Here is a 23,015-nt window from a genome sequence, read left to right as displayed (position 1 = left end):
AATTATCTCAACACCGCTAAAAAGCCAATTGTAGAGGCGCTAAGTGAGATAAGGTGAAAATCGTTTGTTTACATCAAAAATTCAATTTTTCGTTTTCAAAATTAACTCATATTTTGCCTTGGTGGTTGCTATTTTCCATTGGTAATGGCTTCTATTATCATCAATCTCGATGCCCACGGCGACAGATACCGGATTGACCAGCTAACAAAAAATCCGGAAGATTGCCCGCCGGAGGCATAGCAAGAGCTCCTCAAATTAATCACATAAGTTGTTCGTAAGTACCTACCGGATCTAAGCGCATCTGAAAGAGAATTAGATTTTCTTTTCAAAAAGTGCTCGTTTGTTTCTCTACGATGCGGAATTCGATATGAAAAAATGAAAAAAGTGCAGTTTGCCTATGCTGCGCAATTGGCTTCTTTAGGGGTGTTAAGATAATTCCATATTCTGAATCTGCATGTCAAATTGAGCCGAAATCCAAATTTTCATGAATTTTGGTGCCCGGGAACCTATTTAAAAATCAATTCGAAGTTTGTATGGGAGCGATTTGATGAATCACCCCTCGTCGGATTTTGTACTGGGCGGAGCTGTCAAACAGTTGCGTAGCTGTCAAAAGGTGATTTGAAAAAATCTCTTTGAAATTGATTTTAGGTATCAAAATAAAGTTCTAAAAATCTGAAAAAAATCACAGGGGCTCAGAAAAAAAATGCTCTTTTGTTTAAAAATATAAAATCATTAATTTTTTCTTAATTTAAAAACCCAATTGCAAATTTTGGCGGAGCCCCTCTTTTCATAGGTTTCTCATTCCTGCCACCAGATGCGGAGGGATCGTTAGCTTCCGTTGGAGTTGCCTATCGGTGTGCACTTTTGTGTGAGGAAAAACTTGCGCTAGTGTTCGTGTGTTGAAATGTCACTTATCTCTATTGAGTTGTCCAAAAAAAGTCTCACGAAACCTACTGCAAGCCTATCCATATACGTGAGAACAAAAGATGTTTACAAAGTTCTTACAGATAGATTAACACGGGAAATCTGAACACAAACCACTACCACACAGGAATTTGGATTGGAGGTCTTGTTGACAGATTTTCTGCTGTGTTAGTGCACTAACACATGTGAAATTCGGTGATTTTCTGTATCGCGTAAGCCTCGCTGGAAGGAAACGCCATGTTGCACAGCGAAGCAAGGAAAAATTTCAGTGAAAAAAGCAATATTGAACATCGTCTAGCAATATTCAAGCGTGCACCAACGTTTGGTCGATGCGGCTAACCGATGCACTTTTATTGTTTTCTTTCCTTCACACACTGGTTCGCCTTGCACCGACAGATGATTCACCCTTTTTCTCGTTTTGACAGTTTGTTTGCAGTCGCCAAAGGTGTGTGCGTGTGAGGACGAGCTGCCCAAAAAGGAAAAACGACGAGCGAGCGAGTGACTGACTGACTTGCGAACCCAAGAGCAAGATTCGTAATAATTTTAATCATTGCACTTTGGTGGAGTTTTTCTTTCCTGAAGTGATAAAATTTTGCCGACCAGAAACGATTCAGTGGCTTTATTTTTAGTGAAAAGTGTGCCGCCCGAATCCAGGAAGCGGAACAATTTGGAGGATATTGGATTTTCGGCCGCAGAAACCAGACACGGGTCAGGAAAATTCCAGTGCAAGAAGCAGAAACCGAGATCCTCCCTTTTGCTGCTGCCACAGGCAGAAAGGAGCGTAATCGACCTGAACCGAACGTGTAGGAGTGAGAGGGAAAGAAAACAATCCACCAACACCCAAAGAAGGGAAGACAAGTGCGTTTGGTGACACAAAGGACGTTTCCTGGGATTTCTCTGACGACGTCCTTGTTGAGACACCGAGTTCAGGTTCCGGGCACAAAATGGCAAAGAAGACGTACGATTTGCTGTTCAAGCTGCTGCTGATCGGAGATTCCGGCGTTGGCAAGACGTGCATTCTGTTTCGTTTTTCCGACGATGCATTCACTTCCACCTTTATCTCCACAATCGGTAAGTACTGGTGCCTACCTACTGCCTGGTGGCCGTTATCAACGTCATATTATAGGAGCCCGGATTCGAAGAAGTGGTTATGCTGGCACGGCCTATTCCACTGGTTTTCGGTTTGTGTGTCTGTTACATGCTTTATTTACTTTTGTGTTGTGCTGTGCGTGTGTCCAACAGCTGGGTGTTGCATCGGTCGATGAGCCTCTGAATGAACGAATATTACTTCTCTTGTTTATGTCTCTTTGCGCTTCTGTTTCTGTCTACATTGACTTCGATTCCCTCTAGAGCAACGGGTTGCTTCAGTTCATCTCTGTCCCAAAGTAATTTTGCGACGGGCATATCGTTCAAAAGGGGAGTGCCCCGCAACTACAGAAGGGTTGAAGTCTGTGGTTAAAGGCTTAGTCATTCTTCATTTCTGTTTGCTCTATATGTTTATCTATACTCTATACGAACTCATCGTTGCCATTCTTCATTGGTACGCTCGATGTGTTTACTCAGTAACGCGAAACGTATTCAAATTGTCGTTTATTAATCGATTGATTCAGAAGGTCTTGAACGTTTCTTGTAACAAACCTACTTAAAACATAGCTACATCAGCTATGCCTATACTGATTATGATCGCATATTAGTCCCATATTTGCTGGGTTTCCTATTCATATGGGACAGTTATGTCGTAGCAAGCATCATAGGCAGTATATACACCCTCATTCTTGTTTACGATCGAATCTACTGTGGAACGTAAACCGTTCGCATTCCCGTTTATGCCAGCAAAATCAAATTGACAAATCCAAATTCCTGTATAGTAGTGGTTTGTGTTCAGATTTCCCGTGTTAATCTATCTGTAAGAACTTTTTTGTAAACATATTTTGTTCTCACGTATATGCATTAGGTTTCGTGAGACATTTTTTGGACAACTCAATGGGCTGTGGATTCGAAAGAACCAAATACGTTCAAAGGTCCATACGTTCCGATGGTGCAGAGGGCCGAATTGAAAGATCTCCATCCTGGGCGATTGCCCGCCATCGCCTTGACCTGTGGCAAGGTCAAATTACTGTCGATTTGCTTTATTTCGTAGTTGAGGCTGCGCCGCCATGAGCCTCTGGGTCTGCCTCTGCTGCGATGGGTTCCGATCTACCTTTGCTTGCAGGTTTCGTTTCCGCTCCTGCGTAGAGTAGAGTGTGGCCGACCCACCTCCACTGTCACTCCCGAATTTCTGTCGTTATCGGCTTTTGATATCATCAACGATGGAGATCCAATTGTGAGGCCACCATGCACGAATTATATACCGCAGGCATCTATTGATGAAAACCTGCAGCCGTTGAGTGTTCTCCACTGATTCACACCAGGTTTCACTGGCGTATAGCAGCACAGATTTCACGTTCGAGTTGCTAATTCGGATTTTGGTGCGTCGACTAATCTGGTTGTTTTTCCATACATTGCTTAAATTTGCTAAGGCAGCCCTTGCCTTCTTGATTCAAACACCTACCTATGTCGATCTTGGTTCCACCATTGGCCGCCATTTGGCTACCAAGATATTGAAAGCTTTCAACATTCTTCACTGCTTGCTCAGTTACGAGGTTGATGGTAAGAGCTGCCGCCGAGCAGCGATTGGCAAGATCATCGAGCTGGCTCTGCATATCAGAACGCCGTCGAGCTAAGAGAGTCGTTGCGCTCAGCCAATTCGAAGTCATTTAGGTACTCCATGGTAATGGGATACCACAGCAAACCCACAATGGTTCACGATCAATCGCACCTACCGGGATCTCGTCGATTACGATGGAGATCATTAGCGGTGATAGGATACATTCTTATCTCACTCGATCAACGACCCGGATGGGATCGGACAAGGGACAAGACACAATTGTGCAGAACTTTGCACGAAAATGCCCTGCGCTGTGCTTCAATGAAGCCGATGATTTTCTCAGGGACACCCTTGCGTCTGAGGGCTTCCCACATGTTTCCGTGATTGAAACGGTCGAAAGCTTTTTTTGTAATTGATGAACACCAGGTAGAGAGACTCTTGGAATTTATTGATTTGCTCCAGAATGAGCGTGACAATATGGTCCACACAGGATCGTCCGTCACGGAATCCTGCTTGCTGCCTTCGTAGAGTTGCGTTAATCTTTTCCTGTATACGGTTAAGGATCACTTTGCAGAGGACTTTGAGAACGATACGCCGTAACATGATGCCGCGTCAATTATCGCATACAGTCAGGTCACCCATTTTGGGTACCTTTACTAAGTCCCCTTGCATCCAGCTGGCCGGAAATTTTGCGGTTTCCCATATATTACAGAATAATTGATGCAGTAGTTGTGCGGATACTACGGAGTCAGCTTTGAGCATCTCAGCTGATATGCGATCGACCCCTGGGGCCCTCTTCGATTTCATGCTACGAATGGCTGTTTCTATTTCCTGCACTGATGGAGCTTCGGTGTTGACACGGGTAAAGGGCTGTTCGGGCTCGTTTGGAAGTTGACCATCAATGTTTACTTCTTTTCCCGATCAGCTGTGTAGTGTCGGTAGCGGTTGTCTCCATTGGCTAAGAATAACACTATGGACCGCCTGATTAAGTGGTAAGAGTCCACTAAACAGGTGACCCCTAATTCATGGCGTTATGCGGCGATATGCTTACCGTGCCAAGAAATGAATGGTTAGGAGGGTCTAACAAAAACCCAACCACAAACGGAACGGAGCCTGTGGAGAATTAGGGCGTCCTTCACAGTAATTACGCTCTTTACTGCCCTAACCGGAGCAATGGAGCAGTGGACCTTACGTTTCTCCAAGATAATCGCTCGCGCTTCTTAAGTCTCAAATTTGAGGATAAATAAGGGCGGGATTATTCAAATGTTGTAAATTAGCTTACATTACCACCTATATGGTTTCGGTTAATGCGTTTTCGCCATTGGCGTTTTTCAATAGGAAGCAATCAGTGAAGTACTAGATTGAAAGTAGTGAGCTGGATTTTTGTATGGTGAGATGATCAGTTCTCCATTTCTGCAATGAAATGTTGCAAACAACGTGGGTTATATGGTTTCTTGCCTAATTTGATGCTATTTGAGCAAAAGTTTGGGTAACTGTGTTGTTGAAGTTGCAAGAAATAAATAATACAACAACACAGTTACCCAAACTTTTGCTCAAACAGCATCAAATTAGGCAAGAAACGATATAACCCACGTTGTTTGCACCATTTCATTGCAGAAATGGAGAACTGATCATCTCACCATACAAAAATTCAGCTCACTACTTTCAATCTAGTACTTCACTGATTGCGTCCTATTGGCACCGATTTGGCTTGTCGTTGATAATTCCTTTTTGTGCTGTGATTGTGAAGAGTGTAATCCTGTCTGGTTTGGGTAGTGGCTATGGCTACCCGAGCAGGGAATGAGAACTAATTGAAAACAAATTGAGTTATTTAGATATCACGAATTTTGATAACAAAGTGAGTTTTCATTTTGTATGACTTAAGTGTTAACATAACAAAAATAATAACAAAATAATGTACTGGAATATCTAATTGAAATCAGAAAGAGTTCTCATTGATAACAAATTGATATGTCATTTTGTTATCTACATTTTACGACTTGATATCATACGCAGTTCTCAGGGAGTTATCAAATTTAAAGGGTAGTAACTAAAAATTAATAACAAATTCAGTATTCATTTTGATATTTTATTAGGCATTAATTTACATGAATAAGTAAAAATTTAAATTAGATTTTATTTAATTCAGAAGAATCTCGTGATTGAAAACTTGTTTTGTTTGATACGATATCATCAGAATATGCAGGGCCGGATCTAAGAGGGGCCGGGGCCCCAACATTTTAGGGGCTCCCACAAAAACCTTTTTTGGTTGCCAACATTAACTTAATTTTTCAAATTGCTCAAGTACTGTTCGAAAATAAGGAAAAACATTTTTGGTCATCTCTCAGAAGGGCCTTCACATCCGCTCGGGCCCCGGGCCCCCACAATCCTTAATCCGGGCCTGAGAATATGGCACCTATTAATGCCGTAGTATTATCGATTGTAACATTAACATTTCATCAACAGTCATTTCTAACTTGGAGCCTAAACAAAGAAAAATTGTATGGAAATCGGATATGATATCCTCATAGATATGCAGCATAACTATACCATGATTCAACTAAAAGATTAATGATAGACATTGAAGTGACAAAGAAAAGTAAATTTGGAGTCAAAGGACAACTGCCCTTAACTTTCCGTAACTCGCGCGGTTGACTACCTGCGTCAGCATCACGCTAATGCTGAGTACAAAAAGCGAGATTTTTTCAACGTGTTGTACAAAATACAACAGCGCGATCGCCCGAGGGTTAATATTTTTGTATAGGTAATTATATTTCAGCTTTTCCTTCTGATTATATGCACTGCAGCAAAACACCCTGGCCAAGATCGCAGGGTTCGACGGTATTAAAGTGAAGGATGTTAATTTAAATTCTTGTAATGAAAATATCACCTTTAACACTTTAATGCGCCTCCAACGGTTCATTGCGAACCGGCTGCTACAGATGGAGTATGGCTGATTTATCAGAAATGCTCGATAAACAGGAGGAACCTGCTAGGGCCCAGTAGTTTCTATACCCAGGAAACAGTTCCGGTCGATTGAGTCTGGGAAGGTTTCAAGAGTCGTTGTGAATCATAATGAAAATATTTGTGTTTTGTGACGAGTCTCGGAATCTTTTTTGAGTCGGTAGACTTTAACCCTTTGAAGCCGGAATTTTTCCAAGCGTTATTATGGAGTTTTTTCTACGTTTTTCTGTAGCTTTGGTAGTCAATAGCATAGAAACGGTTGTATATTATACAGAATATTTTTTTCTGGATATTCTAGGCCATCCAAACTATGCTTGAGTTTGGATCCTAAAGTCTGCGGATGTAACGGTAATTTATTTAATTATACAAAGCTACGATTTGTAATCTACCATGTCCAGTAAGTCTAGTGGAAGTTCAATAGCCAGTATCAGATCAGTCGGGATAGGTCATCCAAAATGTTCTTGAGCTTAGATCCTAAAGTCTACGGGTGTAACGGTAACTTCTTTAATTATACAAAGCTACGATTTGTAATCTATCATGTCCAGTAAATATTCTGAAAGATAAACAGACAATATCAGATCAGTTGGGATATTCTAGGTCATCCAAACTATTCTTAAGTTTAGATCTTAAAGTCTACGCGTGTAACGGTTACTTCTTTCATTATAAAAAGCAACGATTTGAAATCTATTTTGTCCAGTAAGTCTTTTAAAAGTTCAATAGACAGTATCAGATCAGTCGGGATATCCTTGTTCATCCAAAATGTTCTTAAGCTTAGATCCTAAAGGCTACGGGTGTAACGGTAACTTTTTTCATTATACAAAGCTACGATTTCTAATCTATTGTGTCCAGTAAATCTTCTGAAAGATACAATATCAGATTAGTCTGGATATTCTAGGTCATCCAACCTGTTGTTGAGTTTTAATCCTAAAGTCTACGGGTGTACCGGTAGCTTCTTTCGACGCTAATTGTTCCTCTAACTACTTTAGTAAGTACAGGGGATTATTTAACACTACTTCACGCAGTGGCAAAAGCTATAATCACAAGTGTAGACCTGAAGCTATGGTCTCCGGAGTAGTGTTGTTGATTTTAAATATCTCAAAACTATCTTGAAATGACTCATGATATGCCAGGGGAATTACATAATACAATTCAAAGTTCATTGTGAGAATAAATACACTGTTACTATCAAGAGCTGAGTTTCAGGATAGTTTGGACGACCCTCAGTATCCTAAAGGGTCATAATAATATATAGTAAACTTCAGGTTGGTCCAATCACCACGATTTATTATGAAACATTACTCAGTATGTCATATACAGCTGCAGCCGTAATTCTGCAAAGTGACGTAAGCGCCATTCAAAATGCCGGATTTTTTTGGTATATTATACATAATATCCGGTGTAAAAATAACACTGTGGTATGGCTGCTGTACTAGAATGCAAGATCTAGTCGTAATCTCTCATTTATGGAAAGAACCTTAGATGACGAGCAAGAGTTTTACGCAAAATATCCAAAAAATGGGCCAAAACTATCAATGTCGCTTACGTCACTTTGCAGAATTACGGCAGAGCTGATGTTACAAGAGTAGACCTAGAGTTCTGAACTCAAAGATAGTTTGGCTAACCTGGAACATTCCTATAGTGTCTCAAAAATTACATTTGAGACTTTAAGAGCTTCACGGATCTCAGCAGATTATGCTATGCTATTATTTATGGTGAAAATACATAATTTTTCTTGTAGATTTGAAAGACTTCATTATAGAACAGTTTGAACAATCCTGAATGTCCCAAAGGTTTATAATTAAAAAAGTAGACAGTAACCACGGATGAATATGCGAAGTCCTGAGTTCTAAAGTAGTTTGGCTGACCTAGAATATCCTTGTATTGTCTATAAATGACATTTGACATTTCAAAAGCTTCGCGTATCCCAGCAGATAATACAATGCTATTATTTAAGGCGAAAACACATAAAGTTATTCTTCTAGATTTGAAAGACTACATTATAGAATAGTTTGGTCAACCCTGAATGTCCCAAAGGTTTACAATGAGCTAGTAGACTCCAGATTTCTCCAATAACTGCGGTTGATTATGCAGCGTTACTCAGTATAACATATATGGATGCTGTTACGAGTGTAGACCTGATGTCCTGAACTCCAAAGTAGTTCGGCTGACCTGGAATATCCCTGTAGTGCTTCTAAATGACATATTTAGACAGCAGATCCCAGCAGATTATGCAATACTATTATTTATGGCGAAAACATATAAAGTTATTCTTGTAGATTTGAAGGACTTCATTATAGAACAGTTTGGATAAACCTGAATGTCCCAAAGGTTTATAATAAGCTAGTAGACTTTAGATTGCTCCAGTAACTGAGGTTGATTATGCAGCGTTACTCAGTATAACATATATGTATACTGTTACGAGTGTAGACCTGAAGTTCTAAACTCCAAGGTAGTTTGGCTGACCTGGAATATCCCTATAGTGTCTGTAAATGACATTGTAGATGGCAAGAGCCTCACGGATCCCAGTAGGTTATATAATGATATTATTTGAGGCGAAAATGCATAAAATTATTCTTATAGATTTGAAGGACTTCACTACAGGACAGTTTGGAACTCCTGGAACTCCGAGAATATGAAACATCTTTTGATATTCTTCACGAAGGCTAAATGAATACATATAAACGTAACCCACATCCAAGTTCAGCTTTTAGAACAACTGGTATGTCAATTGTTTCATTTTTCCAAATTTCATGGTGTTCAGGATGTTCTAGCTTATCAATGAAGTCTCAAATACAAATATTCCCATTTTTCCCCAATAGAGGACTCAATTTGCAGCAACTTTTCCGAAGACAGTATTCTGTTTTGTCAAATGGTTGAATTTATACAGCCGTTTCTATGTTGGGGTCATATATGACCCCTCCGGCTCCAAAGGGTTAAGATCTAAACTTAAGAATAGTTTGGATGACCTAGAATATCCCAACTGATCTGATATTGTCTGTTTATCTTTCAGAATATTTACTGGACATGATAGATTACAAATCGTAGCTTTGTATAATTAAAGAAGTTACCGTTACACCCGTAGACTTTAGGATCTAAGCTCAAGAACATTTTGGATGACCTATCCCGACTGATCTGATACTGGCTATTGAACTTCCACTAGACTTACTGGACATGGTAGATTACAAATCGTAGCTTTGTATAATTAAATAAATTACCGTTACATCCGCAGACTTTAGGATCCAAACTCAAGCATAGTTTGGATGGCCTAGAATATCCAGAAAAAAATATTCTGTATAATATACAACCGTTTCTATGCTATTGACTACCAAAGCTACAGAAAAACGTAGAAAAAACTCCATAATAACGCTTGGAAAAATTCCGGCTTCAAAGGGTTAAAGTCTACGCGTGTAACGGTTACTTCTTTCATTATAAAAAGCAACGATTTGAAATCTATTTTGTCCAGTAAGTCTTTTAAAAGTTCAATAGACAGTATCAGATCAGTCGGGATATCCTTGTTCATCCAAAATGTTCTTAAGCTTAGATCCTAAAGGCTACGGGTGTAACGGTAACTTTTTTCATTATACAAAGCTACGATTTCTAATCTATTGTGTCCAGTAAATCTTCTGAAAGATACAATATCAGATTAGTCTGGATATTCTAGGTCATCCAACCTGTTGTTGAGTTTTAATCCTAAAGTCTACGGGTGTACCGGTAGCTTCTTTCGACGCTAATTGTTCCTCTAACTACTTTAGTAAGTACAGGGGATTATTTAACACTACTTCACGCAGTGGCAAAAGCTATAATCACAAGTGTAGACCTGAAGCTATGGTCTCCGGAGTAGTGTTGTTGATTTTAAATATCTCAAAACTATCTTGAAATGACTCATGATATGCCAGGGGAATTACATAATACAATTCAAAGTTCATTGTGAGAATAAATACACTGTTACTATCAAGAGCTGAGTTTCAGGATAGTTTGGACGACCCTCAGTATCCTAAAGGGTCATAATAATATATAGTAAACTTCAGGTTGGTCCAATCACCACGATTTATTATGAAACATTACTCAGTATGTCATATACAGCTGCAGCCGTAATTCTGCAAAGTGACGTAAGCGCCATTCAAAATGCCGGATTTTTTTGGTATATTATACATAATATCCGGTGTAAAAATAACACTGTGGTATGGCTGCTGTACTAGAATGCAAGATCTAGTCGTAATCTCTCATTTATGGAAAGAACCTTAGATGACGAGCAAGAGTTTTACGCAAAATATCCAAAAAATGGGCCAAAACTATCAATGTCGCTTACGTCACTTTGCAGAATTACGGCAGAGCTGATGTTACAAGAGTAGACCTAGAGTTCTGAACTCAAAGATAGTTTGGCTAACCTGGAACATTCCTATAGTGTCTCAAAAATTACATTTGAGACTTTAAGAGCTTCACGGATCTCAGCAGATTATGCTATGCTATTATTTATGGTGAAAATACATAATTTTTCTTGTAGATTTGAAAGACTTCATTATAGAACAGTTTGAACAATCCTGAATGTCCCAAAGGTTTATAATTAAAAAAGTAGACAGTAACCACGGATGAATATGCGAAGTCCTGAGTTCTAAAGTAGTTTGGCTGACCTAGAATATCCTTGTATTGTCTATAAATGACATTTGACATTTCAAAAGCTTCGCGTATCCCAGCAGATAATACAATGCTATTATTTAAGGCGAAAACACATAAAGTTATTCTTCTAGATTTGAAAGACTACATTATAGAATAGTTTGGTCAACCCTGAATGTCCCAAAGGTTTACAATGAGCTAGTAGACTCCAGATTTCTCCAATAACTGCGGTTGATTATGCAGCGTTACTCAGTATAACATATATGGATGCTGTTACGAGTGTAGACCTGATGTCCTGAACTCCAAAGTAGTTCGGCTGACCTGGAATATCCCTGTAGTGCTTCTAAATGACATATTTAGACAGCAGATCCCAGCAGATTATGCAATACTATTATTTATGGCGAAAACATATAAAGTTATTCTTGTAGATTTGAAGGACTTCATTATAGAACAGTTTGGATAAACCTGAATGTCCCAAAGGTTTATAATAAGCTAGTAGACTTTAGATTGCTCCAGTAACTGAGGTTGATTATGCAGCGTTACTCAGTATAACATATATGTATACTGTTACGAGTGTAGACCTGAAGTTCTAAACTCCAAGGTAGTTTGGCTGACCTGGAATATCCCTATAGTGTCTGTAAATGACATTGTAGATGGCAAGAGCCTCACGGATCCCAGTAGGTTATATAATGATATTATTTGAGGCGAAAATGCATAAAATTATTCTTATAGATTTGAAGGACTTCACTACAGGACAGTTTGGAACTCCTGGAACTCCGAGAATATGAAACATCTTTTGATATTCTTCACGAAGGCTAAATGAATACATATAAACGTAACCCACATCCAAGTTCAGCTTTTAGAACAACTGGTATGTCAATTGTTTCATTTTTCCAAATTTCATGGTGTTCAGGATGTTCTAGCTTATCAATGAAGTCTCAAATACAAATATTCCCATTTTTCCCCAATAGAGGACTCAATTTGCAGCAACTTTTCCGAAGACAGTATTCTGTTTTGTCAAATGGTTGAATTTATACAGCCGTTTCTATGTTGGGGTCATATATGACCCCTCCGGCTCCAAAGGGTTAAACTGTTGCCTGGGCTTCCCACTATTCGGTTAATTTTAACAAATACAAATTCAATTCAAATATGAAATAATTACTAGTATCCATTTGCTAATACATAGTTCTCAACATTTGATGTGCTTTCGTGATTTAATTTTCTCTATCATTATTTTTATATCTGATAGTTTTGTGAGTAAACCCTAATATGTTTCGAATGCCTAATGCTTAATAATATTTTCTTGCAATATCAATTTAAAATAACTAAGAAACTAATAGTGGGAAGTGCAGCATTTAATAGTGCTTGCTTATAGATTAGAAGCTAACGTGTGATCAAGACGAAATCGACAAAAACTGACTACTTCGACTTTGACTAACGCATACTATTTATGACAAATTAGATATGTTCACGTTTTTCAACTGAGCATATTAGGCAGGAACAAATCTCATTTTCTTCTTTTGTCACAGCGCTCGTTGACTCGTTAAGGGGGAGGATGATAAATAATAAATGTATTCGATGGAAAAATATCCAAACAATTAGGCAACATAGATAAACTCATCGGATTTATTAAGAAAGTTTCTGTGGAACTCGAATTACACCTTAAATTTGTTGATTTTCTTGAACATTTTATTTGTGCCCCCCTCAAAATGTTGAATTCCGACCAAAATTTTCCGAGGGGGCGGTGACATAAGAGAAAATCGAAATTTGTATTAGCCTTAAAGGTTTTTTTTTTATTTGGACTTATTTGGACACATGCTGATAGTGCTAGGGATGTGGACGAAAAACAACTTTCAAAGATAATAAAAACAGTACTAAAATAAGGATCAACAAAAATGGACATAACGAACACATCGACCATCTAACAGATCATAGGCACACCAAAGATTACTGAATTATAGGGCACAACATAAATTTGAACAATAACATTCTTTAAGCCTTGTCATGACAAAAAAAAAACAAATACGAAATGGACCATATGACAAAACCGAAACTTTCACACCTTCTACCGTAACCTTCTGAGTCAGTACGCAACAGTGTCTTACTGGACGACATGTTCCGTGCACGGCTGGTGAACTGCTTCTGAAGGATTACGTTCTCTGTCCTATCCAAAGGCCTAGTGAACTGTCGTTGTCCGCGCAAACGCGAGACGATTGTGCGCACATTGATGGGAGAGGTTTCTACGTCCGTCGGCGTGCCGCTAGGAACCGTTCAAAAAAAAAAAGATTATATGCACTGCAGCAAAACAAATGTCGGAGATGTTCCTTCCCAGAGCCACAGGCATAAAATTGAATGACATCGAGCAACGAATTGAGTCGCATTCGGCTTCTCAGCTTTTTCCCTCGTTACCCGGAGAAAATGATGACATGGAAAATATAGGATAAAATATTTTACTACAATAATTCTATCGGGTATGGCATAATGTCGTTTGGCATAGTCTTTTGGCATAATCTGGCATAATAGTCGATTGGTAAAATGGCCGTTTGGCATAACAATAAGTGAAATGGCATTTTCATGTATGATAAATATCTGTGTTATTTTCAAAACTTCAAACATCACGAGATTCATCATTTTGGTACGGAGCGACAATGGATCCTTTTTCGCGCGAGAATACTTTATAAAGGTAAAATATGTTACTTTCAACAGTAGAATGACCGTGAATTACTTCGGTTGGCCATATCTAACTTAATTTGCCTTTAATATAGAATTTTAAAATTTTAAAATATTTGGCAATATGTTTAGATTGAAATAACTGATATCTGGGAACTTTTGTATTCTGGGTAGTTTTGTTCTCTTCGTCATGGAAAGCTTTTTGAAATCCGTTGAATTGAAAGTTGGCCTCAAATCTTTCCCAACCAAGCTGCATACTAAGATCAGCTCGGTATTTTTCCCATCTTTTTACTGAGTTCTCAACAGCAGATTAAACTCGGTACGCTCGGTTATTTCTTTTGCGGATATTCCGTTAATGAGTTTCCGAGCTCAGCTAATGAACTGTCAAAAGTCACTGATGCACGGTAAATATCGTTACTGGTGAACGGTAAATACGATTACCGAGTGTACCGAGATAAATCTGCAGTTGAAAACTCAGTAAAAAGATGAAAAAAATGCTGAACTCAGTGAAAAATTTACTGAGCTGGAACATCTGAATCTTAGTGTGTGTACTGATTTTCTTAGCCTCCCGCTGAACTCGAAGTGGTTGTTGTTTGGGAACAGCTTTAGCTATAAATTTTATTAGAGATTTAAGCAATATTTATACAATTTTATACTGTAGTTACTCACAATTTTATCAGTTTTCTTCGCTGAATCTCCTTTAGGTTTATCAAATTAAGGTTAAGTAGGTAGCTATAATAACGAATTCAATTAAGCAGAGAGATTTTATAGTTAAGCATATTCTACTTACTATGGGTGTTTTAGGAATTCACGAAATATAATATTGTATGTAGAAATTAGAAAGGTTTGACCAATAATACTCGATTTTACAATAAAGCACAAAGTTATCCGCATGTGATCTGTCGCAATCTTGATCTACCAATGTTTTCCTATGCATTTGTTTGACATTTCTCCTACTCTTCTTCACACAGACGCAGACATGCACCTGGTTCCCTATTGTAAATTTAGAAGTTGTCGCACCGAGGGGTCTCGTCGTCACACAAGCTATACAACCAAGTTTCAGGCAACTTGGCCGATGAATACCCCCTCATAACGAAGAGAACAAACCTGTCGATAATATCCAGTCACCCTAAAAAGACTTACTAAAGTTCAAGCCAATTTAAATCAATAGCATGACCATTACCCAGAATCAGCAAATTATAAATTTTGTGTCAATATGTAAGTAAAATACTCTTGTAGATTTAACAAATATTCTGTAAATATAATTAATATTAATAAAGCATATAAAACCTTTTTTGGATTTTTGAAATCAAATCTTGTTATCATTGAGTTTTTGAAAAGATAACAAAATGATATCTCAATTTGATATTAAATAAAAACAATTCGGAAAGAAAACTTATTTTGATTTCATTTTGTTATCAATAACAAAATGAGTTATCAATTTGTTATAGGTTTGTTCTCATTTCCTGCTCGGGTTGTAAACCCAGTTTTGTTTTTTTTTCATTATAAATGAAGTGTTGTGCCTCGACCTGCTATATCTTAGAATAACGTTAAAAGTATGTTTCAACCTTTTCAGGGATGCCTTCAAGCTACACACTTAAAACAGAATGCCGAGATCGGCTGTGCGAATCTCGGTTTAAGTTCATTTGCTGAAATCTCGGCAAAATGCTTGACGTTTAGTGTTTGAAGACAGCGGTACCCATGGGTGCTGCTATGAATAAACTTGACTTTTTGCTGACATTTCAGTTAAATTGCCATTGCCGATCGCTCGGCTGTGCGAATCTCGGCAAAAGAATGCAAATTAGCCGAGTGTGTAGCTCTTGTATTCAGCATCTTTCGCTGATATTTGGCAGTATTGCTACGATGATTACATCATCTGAAGTAGCTCAAACATCAATTTGAGATGCTTCAGTTTGATGGATTACTTAGGTAGTACAGTTACTTAACATAGAATTGCATCTAACCTAACTCTGCATCAGCAGAATTTGTCTTGAGTTGACTGATTGGCATGTGTCAGATGAGGAGTCTCCATTCGACCTTCTTTGCACTTTTTGAATGTTCATTCGCAAACTTTGCGTATTCAGGCGTCCCTGCTCAACAAACTAGGGAACCTGCACTAATTGACGATTTAAAGTACCGTCAAGGCGCCATTCCCCGTGGGGGCTCCATTCACCGTGTGCCTTCGAATATTTTTTCATTATTTCCATATTATGATTGAATGATATGACAATTTCTCTTCAATTGCACCAATGCAACACTAATGTATTGTTACCATGTCAAAACGCTCATTAAAAACATTTAAAAGTATCATTTTGACACTAAACTGTGTTTACATGAAGTGGGTTTCTGCTCGTTCATTGCATTTATAGTGAAAAATCGAAAACTGCGCTAAGGTGATTTAAGCGATAAACTAAATGTAGTAACGTTTTTATTCCACCAAGAAGCAATTAAATTCACATATCAGGTATGTATTTTGCATTACCGAAGTAAGTTTAACAAGAAAGTACGATTACTCGTACTTTTTATTTGAAACAAAAAGACACGGTAAATGGGTACCCTAAAAATCAATGGTCTCCATTCACCGTGCCCCATATTGTCCCATATATCTAGAAAAAATCGAAAATTTAAACATTCGTTTTTCTAATAAAATTTTGCAAGTTATTACTTGAAATGAATTTAAACGAAGAAAATTCCCTTGGCTGGGTTGTTTTGATCATTTTTAAACAAAGTAGAATATTGACGATTGCATGAATTTTTAGACTCTAGTGCAGTTCCTGTTTCAGTGAGATACAATTTGCACACTCACTAATATCAGTAGGCGTGTGCAAAATATTTGACAACACAAAAGTAGCGAGCTCACAGACGACAAACTTCAGCGACACTTGTTTTTAGGAAATATTTCGTTTATTGGGTTTGGTCTGGCTACGTCCGGGTAAAACCAGAAGTGAAACGAGAGTCAAAGAGTAGTTTTTTGCCGGGTGATATGCGCTGGCAATTTACTCTAAACCGGGCCGTGTGATGCAGCTAATACGGTGCCGTTTTTTACCCATAATCGTATCCCTCCCGAATCCATGAGCCTTCTTGCAAAACAAAAATAACAGTTTCTACCCGACGTATCCTTGCATACCTTTACGGACTGAATACATCCTCAACTTCACTAAGAATGTAGTAGCTTTCGATCTAAAATCCACCCTTCCCAAGAACTTGCCCTCGGCTGTTTCCGGCTCTTGGAACCCCCACATTGTTTCTAGAGGCCACAGATTCATCCAGCTGGTTCCCCAAAACTATGCAGTGGCCCAGATTTATTTCAATTTACTCCGACACTCCTAAATACATGAGCTCTATTTCGATTTTTTTTCTCTGACTGCGGATACGACGGTAATCAAAACAATTGAACTCATCAAACGTTGGGTGAAAAAATCCTAACAGTGAGGAAAAAAAAGTTGTTGTCGGGGTAACCGTGAGGAAACGAAGGTGTTCAGTGAGGTGTGCAAATAATCACTGTGCAAAAAATATTTGCACAGTAGTCTAATAAATTATGAGAAACTCAATAAATTTATCATACACGGTGAATGGGTCCCTACTACCACGGTGAATGGTGACCTACCACGAAATTAGGCGACCCTACTACCCTTTACTAATTGTACTATATCACCAAATTTTGTGAAAAATTTTCTACTTCTGTGGATATTGCTTTAATTTTAACTTATAATGAAGGCAATTAAAAGCGGCACCAACAATGTTTATGAGACTGGTGTCAAATGACAGCCCTTATTTGCCCCGAATCCTCTTAGATCCACGGTGAATGGTGCCTTGACGGTAGAGGTTATGTCGTGAAAGTTCGTTTTTTTAGAAGTTTGAAATGGAAATACCAGTTCCCCATCAGATTAATAATCAATTTTTTGGTAAATTTATCGATAAAATGAATTTTTCTACCCTGTTCCCACATTAAATTTTATCTGGAACGACTCAATCACTAAAATACGAAATAGGATTTCACAAAATTTAACCTCACCTTAAGAGGCCAATTGGTTGCGACCACATTTTATGGATCACTTGAAAAAGGTTTCCAAAGTGCTCGAACCAGCGTTTCAAAGGGTCAGCCGGGTCGACCAGTAACTGTCCTGACGTGTCTTTCACGGGCATCGTAGCATCGGCTATAGGGAGTCCGCCCAAGCTCTTTTGTCCCGTCTACATGAGCGTTTCACTTCCTTTTTAGAGAGCCGAATTCCGCATGTCAAGAAGGCTACGTCTCCATTTTCGGCTGATGCAAATGTGGTCGATTTGATTTTCCGTGACGCCATCACGGGAAACCCATGTCACTTTGTGCACTGGTCGATGAGGAAAGAGCGATCCCCCAATCAAATAGAGTTACTATAGAGGACGAATGTCGCTGTTGTTCCCTTTGTTCTCGTTCCGAAACATGTCGGGTATGTATCTTCTCCAGCAAGAGATGTTGCGGTGGCGACGCCAGCGACATTCGTCCTCTATATTTTATTAACTCTATTCCCAATCATCATGTCATTGAGACCATGGCGTCCCATGGCCATGCCCAAGTAACAATTCCATTGCTGATTGGTTTTCTTTGATTTTTATTAGGGTTTTATTACAGCAGTAATGAAAACTCACAGTTTTATGACTGCTTTTATGAAAACCATTGATAAAATGTTTTATAGTATACTTGCAGATATCCATAAAGACAGATTTTAAGAGTAAACAAAACTTTCCGATATGTAAACCTTCTGGCAATCATTATTACCACAATAAAACTGTTAAAACTCTCAACAGATGGCGATCCGTTCGATTAGTACCGCCATCTGTTGGTGGAATAGCAGAACTACGACACTGCTAGGTTTATTGCGGTCATCATAAAAGTAAACTTGCTTTCGTTTTATTTTCGCTGATTATGGTTGTCGCCATATTGAAGAATTAGCTAGCGTGAATGGAAAATTGTTAATTTTGCTCAAATTAGCAATGAATTGATAGTTTGTCACCATTTCCATAACATGCTGACATAAATAAACTCTCTCTGCTAAGTTTTCTTGTAATTCGAGATAGCTTTACTAAATAAACAAATTGATTTATTTCATTCCAAGATGATAATATTCACTATTTTTGAAGCGCAATAATTTTATGATTCTGCAACCCCAATATTCACGGTAAAATTGAATGCGCATAAGCCTATCAACACAATAACAACTAAAATATTACTTTGAAATGACTATGACTTCTACTTACGAATGATGTATCCTCCTGAACTTTACGTGCCATCGAAGAAGCTTCTCTGCATCTTGAGCTGTCAAAGTTTTTGTTGAAAAAAAAACAACAACAATCGAGAATGAGAAATTTTTTAACTAGGTTTTAAAACGGTTTTATTGCTACTCTCAATGCGGTTTGCAAAAGCTCTCCGAGAGTGGTCCACTTAGCCGGAAGATGCTCTTAAAAAGGTTATCAAGAGGTTTTGATGTATGAATCAGTTTTATTGCAAGTTTTATAAAATTGGTCATGGAGATCTCTTGTAGAGCCGAACAAAACTTAAAATGTTACTTGGGTGACGTGCTCATAGTCCGAGTTGTCGGAACCAACCCTCGCGCTGAAGTCATGTGGATCTTGATATCACCTTTCGGAATCTTGTCCACTACAGCATTCAGTTGACTGTAAAAGTTCTCTTTGTCTTGTGTTCACCTCGTAGGCCAGAGTATAGCCCGACACCAATCTGTGTTCGCTAAAGTTCGATCAACGGACTTCGCTTAGTCCTAAGGATCTCAAGCTTCATACAGCATGCCTCATTGGCTAGTCGTTGCCATTGAATCAGTTCGTAATCTTTTATTTTCGGTTTCTGTAATGGCTCAGTAGGTTGTTGGCCTAAGGTCCCCTATCCACCGTGATGGGGCTGCCACCTTAGATATAGCTTCCGGTGGAGGAGCATTTCATACTCAGTCGGTGGATGTCAGAACAGACGCTGTTTGAGCCACACCTCCTTTGTGAACAGACGCTCGAGACGTACCTCCTCAATCTAGCTGAAGTCAGAAGGACAACAGTGCCCAGGCTGCACTGCCAACTGAGCACAAAACTCCAAGCTTGCAGTCTTTGTCATCGCTTGACCCGTCGAAGCATGAGGTTGGAACTTGTGAGGATCAGAGCTATGTTGGACGCTCTCCTTTTCGACTCACCGTTTTGCAGCCTCAGCACTTTCTATGCGGCATTCAAAATGATGATCTCTCTAAAGTTTTCACGTTCCAAATGGTCGCCTTTCTTGTGAAAGGGGCAGATAATTTTCTCTTTCCAATCCACCGGTAGCTGTTCGGTTTCCCTGATACTATCAACCGAATCTTGAGAGTCAGAGAGTCTTAGAATATTATTACTTGTTCCAAAATGATCTACAAACTGGCAATATGTTCCGATCGTGATATTCGTATTCTGATTCATTATTCCTTTGTATCCTTCTAAGAATTACTTTGCCGAACATCTAGATAACTCACTAGAATATAACATTTTTTCCTCCATCCATACAGGCATCGACTTCAAGATCAAAACCATCGAACTGCGCGGCAAAAAGATTAAGCTACAAATCTGGGACACGGCCGGCCAGGAACGGTTCCACACGATCACCACCTCCTACTACCGGGGTGCCATGGGGATAATGTTGGTGTACGATATCACCAATGAGAAAAGTTTCGACAACATAGTCAAGTGGTTGCGGAATATAGACGAGGTAATAGGGTCCTAAAATGAAAAATATTTCCCCGGTTTTGCTGCATAACACGAAAGAGTATGCTTTTCTGATCTCAATGGTAATTTTTCCGAACTTAAACAATAACAGAATAGTTAATAAACTTGAAAATAAAATAATGATGAGCAGGTCTTGTTTGACATTCGAGGTCAACCTTGACGTAACGAAAGTGAAACGGCGGGTTGCAAAAGACACCACATTGGCTCACTTTTGACAATAAATGTTCCTGTTTGACATACACGGTAAACAAAATTTACCCAAAATTTAGTGCTAAACAAGGAGTGTTGCAAAAATTATTAAAATTTTTGAAAATATATTTTATGGGCTTTACCTAATAGGAGTACTTAAAAAATGAGTAAACATGTCGTTTTACTCAATGCTTGATCGAATTATGCAGAAATTGAGATAGGCCTTTAGGAGCCTATTGTAGATTTTGTGTATAGGTTGGTAAGTAAATAACTGATGTTTTTTGTTTTGTTCTAATCCATAGCATGCCAACGAAGACGTGGAAAAGATGATTCTGGGGAACAAATGCGACATGACAGATAAACGCGTGGTCAGCAAAGAACGAGGAGAGAGCGTAAGTCGTAACATAGTAGATAACAGTATTTTTCACACTTAACCTATGGTCTTATTCTAAAGCTATGTCTAAAAATGTTTCTCACAATTCAACGTTTCTCCTGCAGATCGCCCGCGAGCACGACATCCGCTTCATGGAGACGTCCGCCAAGGCAAACGTCAACATCGAGAAAGCATTCCGCGAGCTGGCCGAAGCGATCCTGGACAAAACCTCCGGCAAGGAGACGACCGACAATCCGGACCGGGTGGTGGTCAACCGTGGCACCGGCGATAAACCACCTGCCTACAAAGCCTGCTGTGCGTAGATCGGTGGAAGAAGAGTGACCGATGTGGAACCTTCTTCATCTTTTTCTTTGCTGCTGGCTGCAATTTGCTTATGATGATATACCCTACTACAACAATCCATACAACTAGGTACCGCTCTGGCACGCTTTCATCATCTGTGTGTTTGTGGGTATAATGTAGAGAAGATTATTTACCTTACGTTTTTATAAACTCTAAATTTTTACTTACTCAGCAATTGCGTGGGAAAAAATTGAACAAATTCGTAAGAATTTCGCAACATTTTTTCGAAATTCTTCGAGATGATACAACTTCTTCCGCACGGAATTGCTGTATTGCGAGTCAGGGGGTTCGGGGACAAATACTTACACAAAAACGAAGTAGAGGGCATAAATTTAGTCTAGAAATGGGAAAGTCATAAGGCAAAATCAGTGTGAAGCATTCGGAGGTAGAACGTAAGCCCTTGAACCATTAGTGTTACGTTTACTCTGAAGAGAAAGTTGAGTTTTTTTTGTCTGCGGTTACATGCTGATACGACACGTGAGATTCTGTTCTTATAAATGAAGCGCAAGCAAAGGGGGGAGTGTACATGATGTTTTCTTTTAGGTTCGCAGTCAAATTCTAATTATTTTTTCCAATGTAGGAAAGCTTCTGTGTAGTATTTTAGTTTGTACGCCGCTGATGTATGTGCACGATCGCCAATAATGTAAACGATGTTTTTTTTTTCTAACAGTCACCGGATACTTCCATTTTAGGGAAGCTTATACTAACTGTAAACAATTTATCAGCGTTTGTTGTATTTGTCGGATTAGGAAAGCAAGAACGAATTAAATCTATCATTGGTCAGATGCTAAAAGTGTCTGGTTTTTACTGAAGAGAAATCCCTTGCATTTGCTCTAGTACCTATTTTCAACAAGTTTAAATTTTAACTTTTATAAGCAACGCATAGACGCTGATAACCCACAAATCATTCGGTTTCTCAAATTCTGATTACTAACCGGTGCAAACAGGTCAACTGTTTCGGATCAATTTTGATGAGTTCAATTACGATACCATTGTGGTGGACGGAAGCGGTACGAAATAAAATGATCGGGAATATTAAATATCAACTACTTTATTTCTCTACTCGTCAGAACATGTTTACTATTCGCAATGCGCAACTCGAATGGCGCTGTCAATCTACACTTCTTATTCTCCACTTCTCTCTCCAATTCGAGCGAAGCGTTGCGATAGGGATGGTCACAAATCACCCCCCCCCCTTTATAAACTAGCTTCTGCGTGGTCGTCCCAGTGTTGGTTGGGGACGTTAAACAGAACTGGCATGATGGCACTCCGGCGAGACAGGAGTGTTGGCGTAGGCCCAATAAGCCACCCGTAAAAATCCCCATTGCGAATAACCTACGAGAAAATACTACTCGATACAATCGGCAAAGACTCACGCGACGAAATAAGGACTACGATTGGAAACTTGGAACATGGAATTGCAAGTCTCCTGATTTCGCAGGATGTGACAGGAACTTCGACATCGTGGCGTTGCAGGAACTTTATTGAACTGGACAGAAAGTGTGGAAAAGCGGGCATCGAGCGGCTACCTTCTACCAA

General features: G+C 38.9%; 1 protein-coding gene across 1 annotated transcript; it reads left to right on the top strand.

The window, feature by feature from the left end:
- The first annotated feature begins 1,409 nt into the window (after positions 1-1,409).
- LOC115267213 (ras-related protein Rab-10) lies at positions 1,410-22,269 on the top strand. Its single transcript, XM_029874092.2, has 4 exons — positions 1,410-1,995; positions 20,335-20,534; positions 21,043-21,132; positions 21,239-22,269. The coding sequence occupies exons 1-4, from the start codon at positions 1,869-1,871 to the stop codon at positions 21,434-21,436; spliced, it is 615 nt and encodes a 204-aa protein (XP_029729952.1). The 5' UTR covers positions 1,410-1,868; the 3' UTR covers positions 21,437-22,269.
- The last annotated feature ends 746 nt before the right edge of the window (positions 22,270-23,015 follow it).

The sequence above is a fragment of the Aedes albopictus genome, chromosome 1 (genome assembly GCF_035046485.1).
Source record: "Aedes albopictus strain Foshan chromosome 1, AalbF5, whole genome shotgun sequence".
Taxonomy (NCBI): Eukaryota; Metazoa; Arthropoda; class Insecta; order Diptera; family Culicidae; genus Aedes; species Aedes albopictus.
The sequence above is the reverse complement of the archived record's forward strand: the minus strand, read 5'-3'. Positions and strand labels throughout refer to the sequence as shown.

What these genes read in the sequence shown, in the direction of transcription:
- LOC115267213 (XM_029874092.2), top strand. Translation starts at nt 1,869, where the DNA reads ATGGCAAAGAAGACGTACGATTTGCTGTTCAAGCTGCTGCTGATCGGA. An exon ending in GGTTGCGGAATATAGACGAG is followed by an intron (nt 20,535 to 21,042) that starts GTAATAGGGTCC and finishes TCTAATCCATAG; the next exon opens with CATGCCAACGAAGACGTGGA. An exon ending in GCAAAGAACGAGGAGAGAGC is followed by an intron (nt 21,133 to 21,238) that starts GTAAGTCGTAAC and finishes TTTCTCCTGCAG; the next exon opens with ATCGCCCGCGAGCACGACAT.